Source organism: Macaca thibetana, chromosome 5 (genome assembly GCF_024542745.1).
Source record: "Macaca thibetana thibetana isolate TM-01 chromosome 5, ASM2454274v1, whole genome shotgun sequence".
Classification (NCBI taxonomy): Eukaryota; Metazoa; Chordata; class Mammalia; order Primates; family Cercopithecidae; genus Macaca; species Macaca thibetana.
Genome location: NC_065582.1, coordinates 39532808 through 39546510, shown reverse-complemented (window position 1 = coordinate 39546510; position 13703 = coordinate 39532808). Strand labels below are relative to the sequence as shown.

The window sequence follows — 13703 nt, the reverse complement described above, 5'->3', positions numbered from 1 at the left end:
GGAGTGAAACTGTCTCTTTATAGATGACATGATCTTATATGTAGGAAATCCTAAAGATTCCACACCAAAACAAAAACTTAGAGCTCAGGAAATTTGCAGGATATACAACACGAAAATCAGTTGCATTTTTATATACTGACAATGAGCAGTCCAAAAGGAAAATTAAGAATTGCAGTGAGCTGAGATCGTGCCATTGCACTCCAGCCTGGGTGACAGAGCGAGACAGAAACCCCGAACAGCCAAAACAATCTTGAGAAAGAAGAAATATGTTAGCAGTTGCACATTTTCTGATTTGAAAACTTACTGCTACAATGCGACAGTAACCAAAACATTGTCATACTGATATAGACAGACCGACAAAAGAGAAAGTTGAGAACTAATCCCTCACACATGTGCTAAAATAGGGTGCCAAGACCTTTCAATGGAGAAAGCACCTTCTTTTCAACAAATGATGCTGGGAAAATCGGATGTCCACATGCAAAACAAAGTGGACCCTTACCTACCATTATGTTAAAAAACTAACTCAAAATGGATCAAAAACCTAAATATAAATTTAAACTATAAAACTTTTAGATGAAAACATTTGGGAAAACCTTCATGACCTTGGATTTTGCAGTGGTTTCTTGGATATGATACCAAAATGAAAGACACAAGATAACAAAACATAAAACCCATAACAAAAAATAGGACTTCATAAAAGGTAAAATCAGGGCTGGGTATGGTGGCTTATAGTTATAATCCCAGCACTTTGGGTGACTGAGGCATGAGGATGGTTTGAGCCCAGGAGTTCAAGACCAGCCTGGGCAACATAGTGAGACCCAGTCTCCACAGAAAATAAAAAAGCCGGGCATGGCGGCACATGCCTGTAGTACCAGCTACCATGTAGCTGAGGCAGGAGAATCATTTGAGCCTAGGAGGTTGAAGCTTCAGTGAGCTGTGACTGCACCACTGCACTCCAGCCTCGGCAAAAGAGTGAGACCCTGTCTCAAAAAAAAAAAAAAAGTAAAATATTTTGAGCGTCTTAGGACACTATGAAGGGAGTGAAAAGACAACATCACTGGTCATTAGGGAAATCAAAACCACAATGGGAGACCATGCCTGTTAGGACAACTGCTAAAAAATAGAGCAAGTGTTGACAAGGATGTGGAAAAATTGGAACCCATGTAAAATGGTACAGCCACTGTGCAAAACACTTCAAAGTTTCCTCAAAACGTCAAACATGGAACTGCCATATAACCCAGCAGTTCCACTCCTGGGCATACACCCAAAAAGACTGTAAAAAGGAACTTGAATTGATATTTGTAGATAATGTTCATAGCAGCATTACTCACAATAGCCAGAAGGTAGAAACAACCCAAGTGTCCATCATCAACAGGTGAATGACAAACAGAACGCAGAATATTCACACAATATTCTGATACGTGCTACAACATGCAAGAACCTTGAAAGCGTTATCCTAAGTGAAATAAGCCAGGCACAACACAACAAATATTGTATGATTCCACTTACAGAAGGTGCTTAGAGGCAAATTCATAGAGACAGAAAGTAGAATGCAGATGAGCTGGCAGGGGGAGAGAGTCATTAACAGGCAGAGCTTCTGTTTATGATGAAAAGGGTCTGGAATTGGATGATGGTGATGGTGGCACAACACTGTAAATGTACATAATGCACTAAATTATATATCAAAAAGTTTAGATGGAAAATATTACATGTTGCCACAATTTTTTTTTAAAGGAACAAAAATGAGTGACTCTACGTTAAGAGGAAATACCACTTGAGAGCTTTTAGGAAATAAGCCCTATCTTTCAGGGTACTCTCCATATGCAGAGATAAAGGCATTTTACATTAAACATGTTTGCAGCTCTTTCAATTTTATTTACTAAAAAAGATACTTCAGGCTGGCAAGATGGCCGTAGGAACAGCTCTGGTCTGCAGCTCCCAGAGAGATCGACGCAGAAGGTGGGTGATCTCTGCATTTCCAACTGAGGGACCTGGTTCATCTCACTGGGACTGGTTGGACAGTGGGTGCAGCCCACAGAGGGCGAGCTGAAGCAGGGTTGGGGGTTGCCTCAGCCGGGAAGTGCAAGAGGTCAGGGAATTCCCTCCCCCAGCCACAGGAGGCTGTAAGGGACTATGCCCTGAGGAATGGTGCACTCTGGCCCAGATACTGTCCTTTTCCCATGGTCTTCACAACCTGCAGATCAGGAGATTCCCTCGGGTGCCTACGTCACCAGGGCCCTGGGTTTCAAGCACAAAACTGGCCGTTTGGGCAGACACTAAGCTAGCTGCAGGAGTTTTTTTTTTTTCCCCCACACCCCAGTGGTGCTTGAAATGCCAGCGAGACAGAACCGTTTACTCCCCTGGAAAGGGCTGAAGCCAGGGAGCCAAGTGGTCTGGCTCAGCGGGTCCCACCCGCATGGAGCCCAGCAAGCTAAGATCCACTGGCTTCAAATTCTCACTGCCAGCACAGCAGTCTGAAGTTGACCTGGGAGGCTCAAGCTTGGTGGGGGGAGGGGCGTCTGCCATTGCTGAGGCTTGAGCAGGTGGTTTTACCCTCACAGTGTAAACAAAGCCTCTGGGAAGTTCGAATTGGGTGGAGCCCACAACAGCCCAGCAAGGCCACTGTGGCCAGACTGGCTCTCTAGATTCTTCCTCTCTGGGCAGGGCATCTCTGGAAAAAAAAAGGCAGCAGCCCTAGTTAGGGGCTTATAGATAAACTCCCATCTCCCTAGGACAGAGCACCTGGGGGAAGGGGCAGCTGTGGGTGCAGCTTCAGCAGACTTAAATGTCCCTGCCTGACAGCTCTGAAGACAGCAGTGGATCTCCCAGCACAGTGTTTGAGCTCTGCTAAGGGTTGTACTGCTTCCTCAAGTGGGTCCTCGATCCCTGTGTCTCCTGACTGGGAGATACCTCCCAGTAGGGGCCAACAGACACCTCATACAGGAGACCTCTGGCAGAGGCCCCTCTGGGATGAAGCTTCCAGAGGAAGGAACAGGCAGCAATCTTTCTGTTTGCAGCCTCCACTGGTGATACCCAGGTAAACAGGATCTGGAGTGGACCTCTAGCAAACTGCAGCAGACCTGCAGCTGAGAGGCCTGTTAGAAGGAAAACTAACAGGAATAGCATCAACATCAACAAAAAAGATATCCAGACACAGAAACCCCATCCAAAGGTCACCAACATCAAAGACCAAAGATAGATAAATCCACGAAAATGGGGAGAAACCAGCGCAAAAAGGCTGAAAATTGCAAAAACCAGAATGCCTCTTCTCTTCCAAAGGATTACAACTCCGCCAGCAAGGGAACAAAACTGGACGGAGAATGAGTTTGATGAATTGACAGAAGTAGGCTTCAGAAGGTGAGTAATAACAAACTCCTCCGAGCTAAAGGAGCACATTCTAATCCAATGCAAGGAAGCTAAGAACCTTGAAAAAAGGTTAGATGAATTGCTAACTAGAATAACAGTTGAGAGAAGAACATAAATGACCTGATGGAGCTGAAAAACACAGCACGAGAACTTCGTGAAGCATACACAAGTATCAGTAGCTGAATTGATCAAGCAGAAGAAAGGATATCAGAGACTGAAGATCAACTTAATGAAACAGAGAAGACAAGATTAGAGAAGAAAGAATGAGACGGAATGAACAAGGCCTCCAAGAAATATGGGACTATGTGAAAAGACCAAACCTACGTTTGATTGGTGTACCTGAAGGTGACAGGAAGAATGGAACCAAGTTGGAAAACACTCCTCAGGATATCATCCAGGAAAACGTCCCCACCCTAGCAAGACAGACCAACATTCAAATTCAGGAAATACAGAGAATGCCACAAAGATACTCCTTGAGAAGAGCAACCCCAAGACACATAATCATCAGATTCACCAAGATTGAAATGAAGGAAAAAACGTTAAGGGCAGCCAGAAAGAAAGGTCGGGTTCCCACAAAGTGAAGCCCATGAGACTAGCAGCAGACCTCTCAGCAGAAACCCTACAAGCCAGAAGAGAGTGGGGGCCAATATTCAACATTCTCAAAGAAAATAATTTTCAACCCAGAATTTCATATCCAGCCAAACTAAGCTTCATAAGCAAAGGAGAAATAAAATCCTTTACACATAGCAAATGTTGAGAGATTCTGTCACCACCAGGCCTGCCTTGCAAGAGCTCCTGAAAGAAGCACTAGACATGGAATGGAACAACCGGTACCAGCCACTGCGAAAACATACCAAATTGTAAAGACCATCAACACCATGAAGGAAACTGCATCAACTAATGAGCAAAATAACCAGCTAACATCATAATGACAGTATCAAACTCACACATAACAATATTAACTTTAAATGTAAATGGGCTAAATGCCCCAATTAAAAGACACAGACTGGCAAATTGGATAAAGAGTCAGGACCCATCAGTGTGCTGTATTCAGGAGACCCATCTCACATGCAGAGACACACATAGGCTCAAAATAAAGGTAGAGGAAGATTTACCAAGCAAATGGAAAGCAAAAAAAAAAAAAAAAAAAGTTGCAATCCTAGTCTCTGATAAAACAGACTTTAAACCAACAAAGATAAAGAGAGACAAAGAAGGTCATTATATAATGGTAAAGGGATCAACACAACAAGAAGACTTAACTATCCTAAATATATATGCACCCAATACAGGAGCACCCAGATTCACAAAGCAAGTTCTTAGAGACCTACAAAGAGACTTAGACTCCCACACAATAATAGTGGGAGACTTTAACACCCCACTGTCAATGTTAGATCAATGAGACAGAAAATTAACAAGGATATTCAGGACTTGAACTCAGCTCTGGATCAAGCAGACCTAATAGACATCTAAAGAAATCTTCACTTCAAATAATCAGAATATTCATTCTTCTCAGTACCACATTGCACTTATTCTAAAATGGACCACATAATTGGAAGTAAAACACTCCTCAGCAAATGCAAAAGAATGGAAATCATAACCAACAGTGTCTCAGACCACAGTGCAATCAAATTAGAACTCAGGATTAAGAAACTCACTCAAAACCACAACAACTACATGGAAACTGAACAATCTGCTCCTGAATGACTACTGGGTAAATACTGAAATGAAGGCAGAAATAAAGATGTTACTTGAAACCAATGAGAACAAAGACACAACATATCAGAATCTCTGGAACACATTTAAAAGTGTTTAGAGGGAAATTTATAGTACTAAATGCCCACAAAAGAAATCAGGAAAGAACTAAAATCAACATTCTAACATCACAATTAAGAGAACTACAGAAGCAAGGGCAAACAAATTCAAAAGCTAGCAGAAGACAAATAACTAAGAGCAGAACCGAAGGAGACAGAGACGCAAAAAACCCTTCAAATCAGTGAATCCAGGAGCTGGTTTTTTAAAAAAGATCAATAAAATAGGCCACTAACTAGACTAATACAGAAGAAAAGAGAAAAGAATCAAATAGACACACACCAAAAAAAATGATAAAGGGGGTATCACCACTGATCCCACAGAAATACAAACTACCATCAGAGAATACTATAAACACCTCTACGCAAATAAACTAGAAAATCTAGAAGAAATGGATAAATTCTTGGACACATACACCCTCCCAAGTCTAAACCAGGAAGACAAATCCCTGAATAGACCAGTAACAAGTTCTGAAATTAATAGCCTACCAACCAAAAAAAGTCCAGGACCAGACAGATTCACAGCCAATTTCTACCAGAGGTACAAAAAGGAGCTGGTACCATTCCTTCTGAAACTATTCCAAACAATAGAAAAAGAGGGAATCCTCCCCAACTCATTTTATGAGGCCAGCATCATCCTGATACCAAAACCTGGCAGAGACACAACAAAGAAAATTTCAGGCCAGTATGCCTGATGAACATCAATGTGAAAATCCTCAATAAAATACGGGCAAACCGAATCCAGCAGCACATCTAAAAGCTTATCCACCATGATCAAGTAGGCTTCATCCCTGGGATGCAAGGCTGGTTCAACATATGCAAATCAGTAAACGTAATCCATCACATAAACAGAATCAGTGACAAAAACCACACGATTATCTCAATAGATGCCAAAAAGGCCTTTGACAAAATTCAACAGCCCTTCATTCTAAAAACTCTCAATAAACTAGGTACTGATGGAATGTATCTCAAAATAATAAGAGCTATTTATGACAAACCCACAGCCAATATTGTACTGAATGGACAAAAGCTGGAAGCATTCCCTTTGAAAACTGGCACAAGACAAGGATGCCCTCTCTCACCATTCCTGGTCAACATAGTATTGGAAGTTCTGGCAGGGCAATCAGGAAAGAGAAAGAAAGGGTATTCAAATAGGATAAGAGGAAGTCAAACTGTCTCTGTTTGCAGATGACATGACTGTATATTTAGAAAACCCTATTGTCTCAGCCCAAAATCTCCTTAAGCTGAAAAGTAACTTCAGCAAAGTCTCATGATACAAAATCAATGTGCAGAAATCATAGGCACTCCTATACACCAATAACAAACAGAGAGCCAAATCATGAGTGAACTCCCATTCACAATGGCTTCAAAGAGAATAAAATACCTAGGAATCCAACTTACAAGGGATGTGAAGGACCTCTTCAAGGAGAACTACAAACCACTGCTCAAGGAAATAAGAGGACACAAATAAATGGAAGAACATTCCATGCTCATGGATAGGAAGAATCAATATTGTGAAAATGGTCATACTGCCCAAAGTAATTTATAGATTCAATGTTGTCTCCATCAAGCTACCATTGACTTTCTTCACAGAATTAGAAAAAACTACTTTAAATTCCATATGGAACCAAAAAAGAGCCTGCATAGCCAAGACAATCCTAAGCAAAAAGAACAAAGCTGGAGGCATCACACTACCTGACTTCAAACTACACTACAAGGCTACAGTAACCAAAACAGCATGGTACTAGTACTAATACAGAGATACAGACCAATGGAACAGAACAGAGGCCTCAGAAATAACACCACACATGTACAGCCATCTGATCTTTGACAAACCTGACACAAACAAGAAATGGGGAAAGGATTCCCTAATTAGTAAATGGTGTCGGGAAAACTGGCTAGCCATACACAGAAAACTGAAACTGGACCCCTTCCTTACACCTTATACAAAAATTAAGATGAATTAAAGACTTAAACGTAACACCTAAAACCATAAAAACCCTAGAAGGAAACCTAGGCAATACCATTCAGGACATAGGCATGGGCAAAGATTTCATGACTAAAACACCAAAAGCAATGGCAACAAAAGCCAAAATTGACAAATGGGATCTAATTAAAGAGCTTCTGCACAGCAAAAGAAACTATCATCAGAGTGAACAGGCAGCCTACAGAATGGGAGAAAATGTTTGCAATCTATCCATCTTACAAAGGGCTAATATCCAGAATCTATAAAGAACTTAAACACATTTACAAGAAAAAAAAACCCCATCAAAAAGTGGGCAAAGGATATGAACAGACGCTTCTCAAAAGAAGACATTTACGCAGCCAACAAACATGAAAAAAAACTCTTCATCACTGGTCATTAGAGAAATGCAAATCAAAACCACAATGAGATACCATCTCACACCCATTAGAATAGTGATAATTAAAGTCAGGAAACAACAGATGCTGGAGAGGATGTGGAGAAATAGGAATGCTTTTACACTGTTGGTGAGAGTGTAAATTAGTTCAACCATTGTAGAAGACAGTGTGGCAATTCCTCAAGGATCTAGAACCAGAAATACCATTTGACCCACAATCTCATTACTGGTTATATACCCAAATGATTATAAATCATTCTAGTATAAAGACACATGCACACGTATGTTTACTGCAGCACTATTCACAATAGCAAAGACTTGGAACCAACCCAAATGCCCATCAGTGATAGACTGGATAAAGAAAATATGGCACATATACACCAGGGAATACTATACAGCCATACCAAAGAATGAGTTCATGTCCTTTGCAGGGACATGGATGAAGCTGGAAACCGTCACTCTCAGCAAACTAACACAGGAACAGAAAAGCAAATACCTCATCTTCTCACTCATAAGTGGGAGTTGAACAGAGAGAATACATGGACACAGAGAGGGTAACATCACACCCTGGGGCCTGTTGGGGGGAGTGGGGGCCTAGGGGAGGGACAGCATTAGGAGAAATACCTAATGTAGATGACGGGTTGATGGGTGCAGCAAACCACCATGGCACGTGTATACCTATGTAACAAACCACGTTCTGCACATGTACCCCAGAACTTAAGGTATAATTAAAAAAAGATACTTCAAAGAAATATAAAAAGCTTTGCATCACTGTAATCAGAACCTTTGCTACTTAAATTCTGTCTATTCCTTGAGAACTCAGCCTTTGTCTAAGAGTGGCAACGTCATCAGAAAGAAAGTCAAACTTTTTAAAAAGTGTTCTTGGTTTGATTGTACAGGTGACCCCCACAACTCAACTCCACCAGCCCATTTAAATAAATTCCCTCTGCAGGTTTTACTATACATTTTTGAAAATGTTATTTTTTGTAGAGACAGGGTCTTACAATGTTTCCCAGGCTGGTTTTGAACTCCTGGACTCAAGCGATTCTCCTGCCTCAGCCTCCCAAAGTGCTGGGATTACAAGCAAGAGCCAACATGACCAGTCCCCTCTGCAGTTTTGGAAACTCCCATTTGTAGCCCATTATTCCAGTGTTACCTCTGGTCATAAGACAGTGCCATGGCCCGGATTCCTGCGTCACATCCTGGATAGGCAAAGAGCTGCTTGAGGTCCGACACCTGCCGGACCACGACCACTCCGCTGTCCCCTCCTGTGAGCAGGTACTGCCCATCTCGGCTCAGCTGGATGGCCTGTGAGACAGCAACATTCAGTAGAAATGAGGTTCTCGGAAACTTTCAGCCCCCACCCTGTGTTTGAGTCACTCTCACGCCAGCTACTGTGGTTCAGGGAGAAGAGAGAGAGATCCTCAGGAGTTTTTAGAAAATCATGAGTTGTAGAAGATCTGCCATTTTTCAAAAACCAAATGGACAAAGTTTGGCAATGGTTGAGATATTTTTGGCTTTGCTTTTTTAAAGACTAAGTAGCAAACTCTTCCAGTTCTACAAATGCTACTAGAATGGTGGTGTGTGTTGTGGACTGGGACCGGTGCTCTTAACGAGAAGCCCTGGCATCTCTTCATTTGCACTGCGGACATGCCAATAAGCCTGTTAGTCCCAAGACTTGGCAGATGGTGCCTCCTGACCTCACATCCCCTCTAATCCCCTGCTGGGTGCGACTCCGGCCGGAGGGAGGCAGCCAGCAACCTTGGCACCTTCCCTGAGCCTGTTGGATTTTGACAGCAGTTGGGAAGAAGACTTGGTAGAGAGCTGCAACTTCCAGGGTGACTAAATCCCAGTTCAGCATTTTCTTGCTCCAGGGCTGACAGTGCTCCAGCCTGTGGTTTAGTCAGCTCTAGGCTGTGCCCCTCTGTCCTTTCCTACTAGCGCTGAACAGACAGTACAGGCTCAGAATTTGCTCTTTAATCCTGTAAAATGGGCATCCACAAATGAAAGCCTGTGGACCAAATGCAGCCCACTGCCTGTTTTGTATAACTGTTTGTTTTAACATGTTTCAGTGCTTGAATTTTTCATGACACATGAATATTTATATGAATTCCAAATCTGAACCCCCATAAACAGGTTTTTTTTGTTTGTTTGTTTTTGAGGCAGGGTCTTGCTCTGTCACCCAGGCTGGAGTGCAGGGATGCGATCTTGGCTCACCACAAGCTCCACCTCTCAGGTTCAAGTGATTCTCATGCCTCAACCTCCTGAGCAGTTGGGATTACAGGTGCCCACCATAACACCCAGCTAATTTTTGTATTTTTAGTAGAGACGGGGTTTCACCATGTTGGTCAGGCTGGTCTCAAACTCCTGAACTCAAGTGCTCCACCCCTGCCTTGGCCTCCCAAAATGCTGGGATTACAGGCAAGAACCACCACGCCTGGCCTTCCATAAATAAAGTTTTACTGGAACATCGCAACACCCATTTGTTTATGAATACTTTCACAGGTAGTTGCAACAGAGAATGTAGAACCCTCAAAGCCTAAAATATTTACTTTCTGTCCATTTATAGAAAAAGTGTGGCAACTCCTAATTATCCCTCCCTACTCCAAAAGCCAATCCTATTACCCCTTCCTCTCCTCCTGCCTGGTACCTCCAAGCCTTGTTTTCTTAGCTTATTAAGATACAAATTTCCTTTCTTTAGTGGATGGCATCGGAGTTTTAAAGCCACTACAAACACCTGTAATCGCATGTCCACCTGGGTGCAGGGGAATACAGATTGTGCTGGCAAGCCAGAAAGAAAAATACCTAATTTCTGATAGGTTCGCACTGTTCTACATTCAGTTCTAGTATAGCTGCCTTAAGTCTTCACTCTTTGACATATTTTTTAAAAAATCATAGAAAGGTAAAGACTTTCTTAGCCATTTAATTCACATTCACCCAAATGCCAACTTTTAGTACTCTCTTAAATACAGCTTATTCTCAAGAACACAAAAACACATCTAGGAAATAAAAACCCATGTGTGGAAGACAGTTGCATATTCTCTAAGTCTCATTAACTAAACACAGATATTAAGATATTTTCAAGATGAGCAAAAATCAATATCCTTTTCCCCCATTCATTTCACAAATGGCAGTCTCTAGGGCTGTCTGGGAACTGCAGTGAAACTAGGACAAACAACTATTTGCTACACATAAAATTCAGCTGATGAAAATCCATTAACCTTATGGTTGTGGTTCACTTGAATTTTATACTTAAGCTTTTTACTGGATAAGTGTTACACCGAAACAAATTAAAACCATTAATCTTTAATTCTTTGTTCTAGTAAAGAATCTCTAATCCTGCTTCCATCTGAAATTAAGTAAAACCTGGGCTTTAGGGACTATACAGTCATCAGCATTCAAAACATTTTAATGAACCAGATGCCTCGCAAGGTGAAAAAAGATTTCGCTGCCCTCTTTCATGAGAGGCCGAATTCCTCTTGGCAGCAAGAGCCAGAGTAACATTTAGCAAGCAGCACCTGATCTTCCACTCAAATACTGACAGGCCGCCTCTGCATCCAGGTTGGGGTGTTACTAGAGGGAAACCTCTGGAAACGTGCCCAGAGACACGTTAATCTCATCCCCTGAAATCCTGAGTGCTGTGGACAGCGCCGTGGCTGCAGGGGTTTTAAGGAGGTAGTAGCAGGCCACAGCAGTCTGCTGGGGATGACCACATCCTAAAACACAGCCTCAGGAAGGGAAAACAAATGCGTTCCCCTGGGTGACTGGTGGTTCTCCCTTGTTTAGGATAAAATAACTTTGCTGCTCTGTACAGGCTGCCTCCTTAAATATCAGCTATTCATAAAGACATCTCAACACTGTCTAGTTGATGGACTATGATATGCTGCTAACCAAAATGCCACAAAGCAATCTGGCATCTAAAATAAAAATAGGTGGGAAGCCTTGATTAGTGCAGAGCTTCCCCAGGCTTCCTGCCTGCAGGGTTCTTGGTATTTCACAGAAACTTAATTTCTGGTCTGAGCTGATGACTAATTTGTTTCCATGGTGCCCATTCCTTATATGGGCTCAGATTGAGGGTGGAGCTGGAGATTCTGCTCTGTAGTGCCTTGGATTCCCAGCCTGTGGCTGCCTTCCTTGCCTCCCGAGTAGTGAGCGGTGAAAGTATCAGTCTCTGGAGCTGCGGGCAGGTACTGCTCATTTTAGGCAAGCTCGCTTTAGTCACACAGCTGCCACTTGCAAGCTAGCATGATAAAGTGCAGGAGTGCTGGGAAAAAGGCAATGGATTGTTTAAGCCTAAACTCCAGCGGGAAATATTATGGAGGGAAAAAGCGATGGCTACAGGGCAGAGAGGAGAAGCATGTGTGCGCGAATGGTCTGCAGAAAGCCTCCCACTGCTGCCTCAAGGAACTTCCCAGAGCCCCTGGTACTAACTGAAATGCCACAGAAATTGCTTCAGTCAGCTGGGGACCTCAAATTATTTTACAGATTTATTAGCGTAGCTGACAATATAATCGCAACTCAAAGTGACAGATTATCCACATTATTATTGTAAAGAAAAGAGGAAAAGAAAATCCTCTGATGTGTAGTTGGTTTAAATGCAGCATTATGGGAAGGTAGGGAAAAATAAAAGCGAGTTCGAGTGTGTCTGTGTGCGTGCCTCGTGGTGGAGGCCGGCAGAGTGCAATGGAGAGACCACAGAGAATGGTGGAGACACAAGAAGGAAGCCATCCACTGAATCAAGAAATGAATCCCAGGAGACACAGCAGCGAGGGGCCTTCATTTCATTATGTAATCTGTATGTAGGAGCTTTGTTCCCTGACACCAGTATTTACTTAGGAGAAGGGGGTGATCAGACCAGATCTGGGAAAGTGGGAGAATTTATGTCATCTAAGCTGCCTAGGTCAGAAATAGCAATGAGTGAAATATCCAGAGCTAGCCCAAAGCCAGGGTAGAAGCCCCTGTGATCCTACTCCTGCCTCCAACATGTCCTGGGTCCCCTCATTGTATACAGCTCCCATGCCCCGCCAGCCTGATTCTGGAAAATGAAGACCACCCCAGCTTTATTTTACTTTAACCTTCACCAAGGAGTTTGGAGGTAAGAAACAAATAACCCTGACAAACTAGCCTCTGAAAAGAACAGTTCTTACTCTTTTTCTCAATATCTAATACTTGTGGAGTCCTATACTGGAGAGGAAGCAAGAGCCTGGAAGGTCCACTGGTGGTGCCATTTCCGGTAGACCCAGTGGGAAAAAATGCCTGCCTAATTCATAATTTGAACCCCAACTTCCTTAACATGTTTTGGACTTATTCATGAAGAAGTCATATCTGAAATTAATAATCCTAAATAGTCATAATCCCTACTGGTCCCACCACCAAGCTATTCAGATGTAAAGAGACTCCAGTTTTAAGTGTCATCTAATGTACTATTTCAGCTTTCATACTCAGAAAGCAATGTGCAGTGCGTTTTCTAGAAAAAAAAAAAAAATGAGCAGTGCCAGTGAAAGCCACCCAGGATGGCTTCAGAAGCCCCTAAGGAAACCTCTTCTATTGAAGGACCAGCCTCAGCTGTGCCGCATGTACGTGTACTTGGTTTCAATGCAGCCAGCATTATGGGAAGGTAGGGAAAAATAAAAGCGAGTGTGAGTGTGTCTGTGTGCCTGCCTCATGGTGGAGGCCAGCAGCTGGCCTCATCCACAGCTGGCACTGCTGTGGTGTGCGAAGTGTGTGAGCCTTGTCTGAGTGCTACCTAAAGATTTTTTGTTGGTGTGGAAAAGAGGCCCTCAGCAACCCAAAAATAGAGGTTTCTTTCCCGAACCCTTTCCCTCCCCACCTGACACGAGTTGAGGTAAAAGTCGTGAATGCTGAAGAGTCCCCAGGGCACTCACTCTTATGTTATCTTCTGTTTCCATCGTGGCCTGGAGTTTTCCATTCACACTGAATGTACAGAAGAGGCCGTTTTCATAGAATATGACACAATGACCCTCTCTTGAAGCCTGAATGAGTTTTGGTTTCAGGCAGTTTTCAGGACCCTCCAAGGTCCTCAACAAGTCTCCATTCATGGAATGTATGAGACATGGTCCTTCTGAGAAACAAAAGGCAAAATTATTTAATGAAAACAGACAAATACAATCTGAATCTTGAACACAGATCAAACAGGATTCTAGAACCA

General features: G+C 42.7%; 3 protein-coding genes across 9 annotated transcripts in view; 2 read left to right on the top strand and 1 right to left on the bottom strand.

Annotated features, from left to right (window-relative positions):
- The window catches only part of RPS3A (ribosomal protein S3A), a 1130248-nt gene that overhangs the window by 296390 nt on the left and 820155 nt on the right, over positions 1-13703 (top strand). The gene's annotated exons all lie outside the window — the stretch shown is intronic.
- LRBA (LPS responsive beige-like anchor protein) overlaps positions 1-13703 on the bottom strand; it is a 758453-nt gene that overhangs the window by 4193 nt on the left and 740557 nt on the right. For all 5 annotated transcript variants that reach the window (XM_050791167.1, XM_050791166.1, XM_050791168.1 and 2 more), the window contains 2 exons: positions 13420-13616; positions 8691-8842 (listed from right to left, as the gene is read on the bottom strand). In XM_050791167.1, the coding sequence (XP_050647124.1) occupies positions 8691-8842; positions 13420-13616 (349 nt within the window). The remainder of the gene's footprint in view (positions 1-8690; positions 8843-13419; positions 13617-13703) is intronic.
- MAB21L2 (mab-21 like 2) overlaps positions 1-13703 on the top strand; it is a 501930-nt gene that overhangs the window by 191546 nt on the left and 296681 nt on the right. The window lies entirely within an intron of this gene.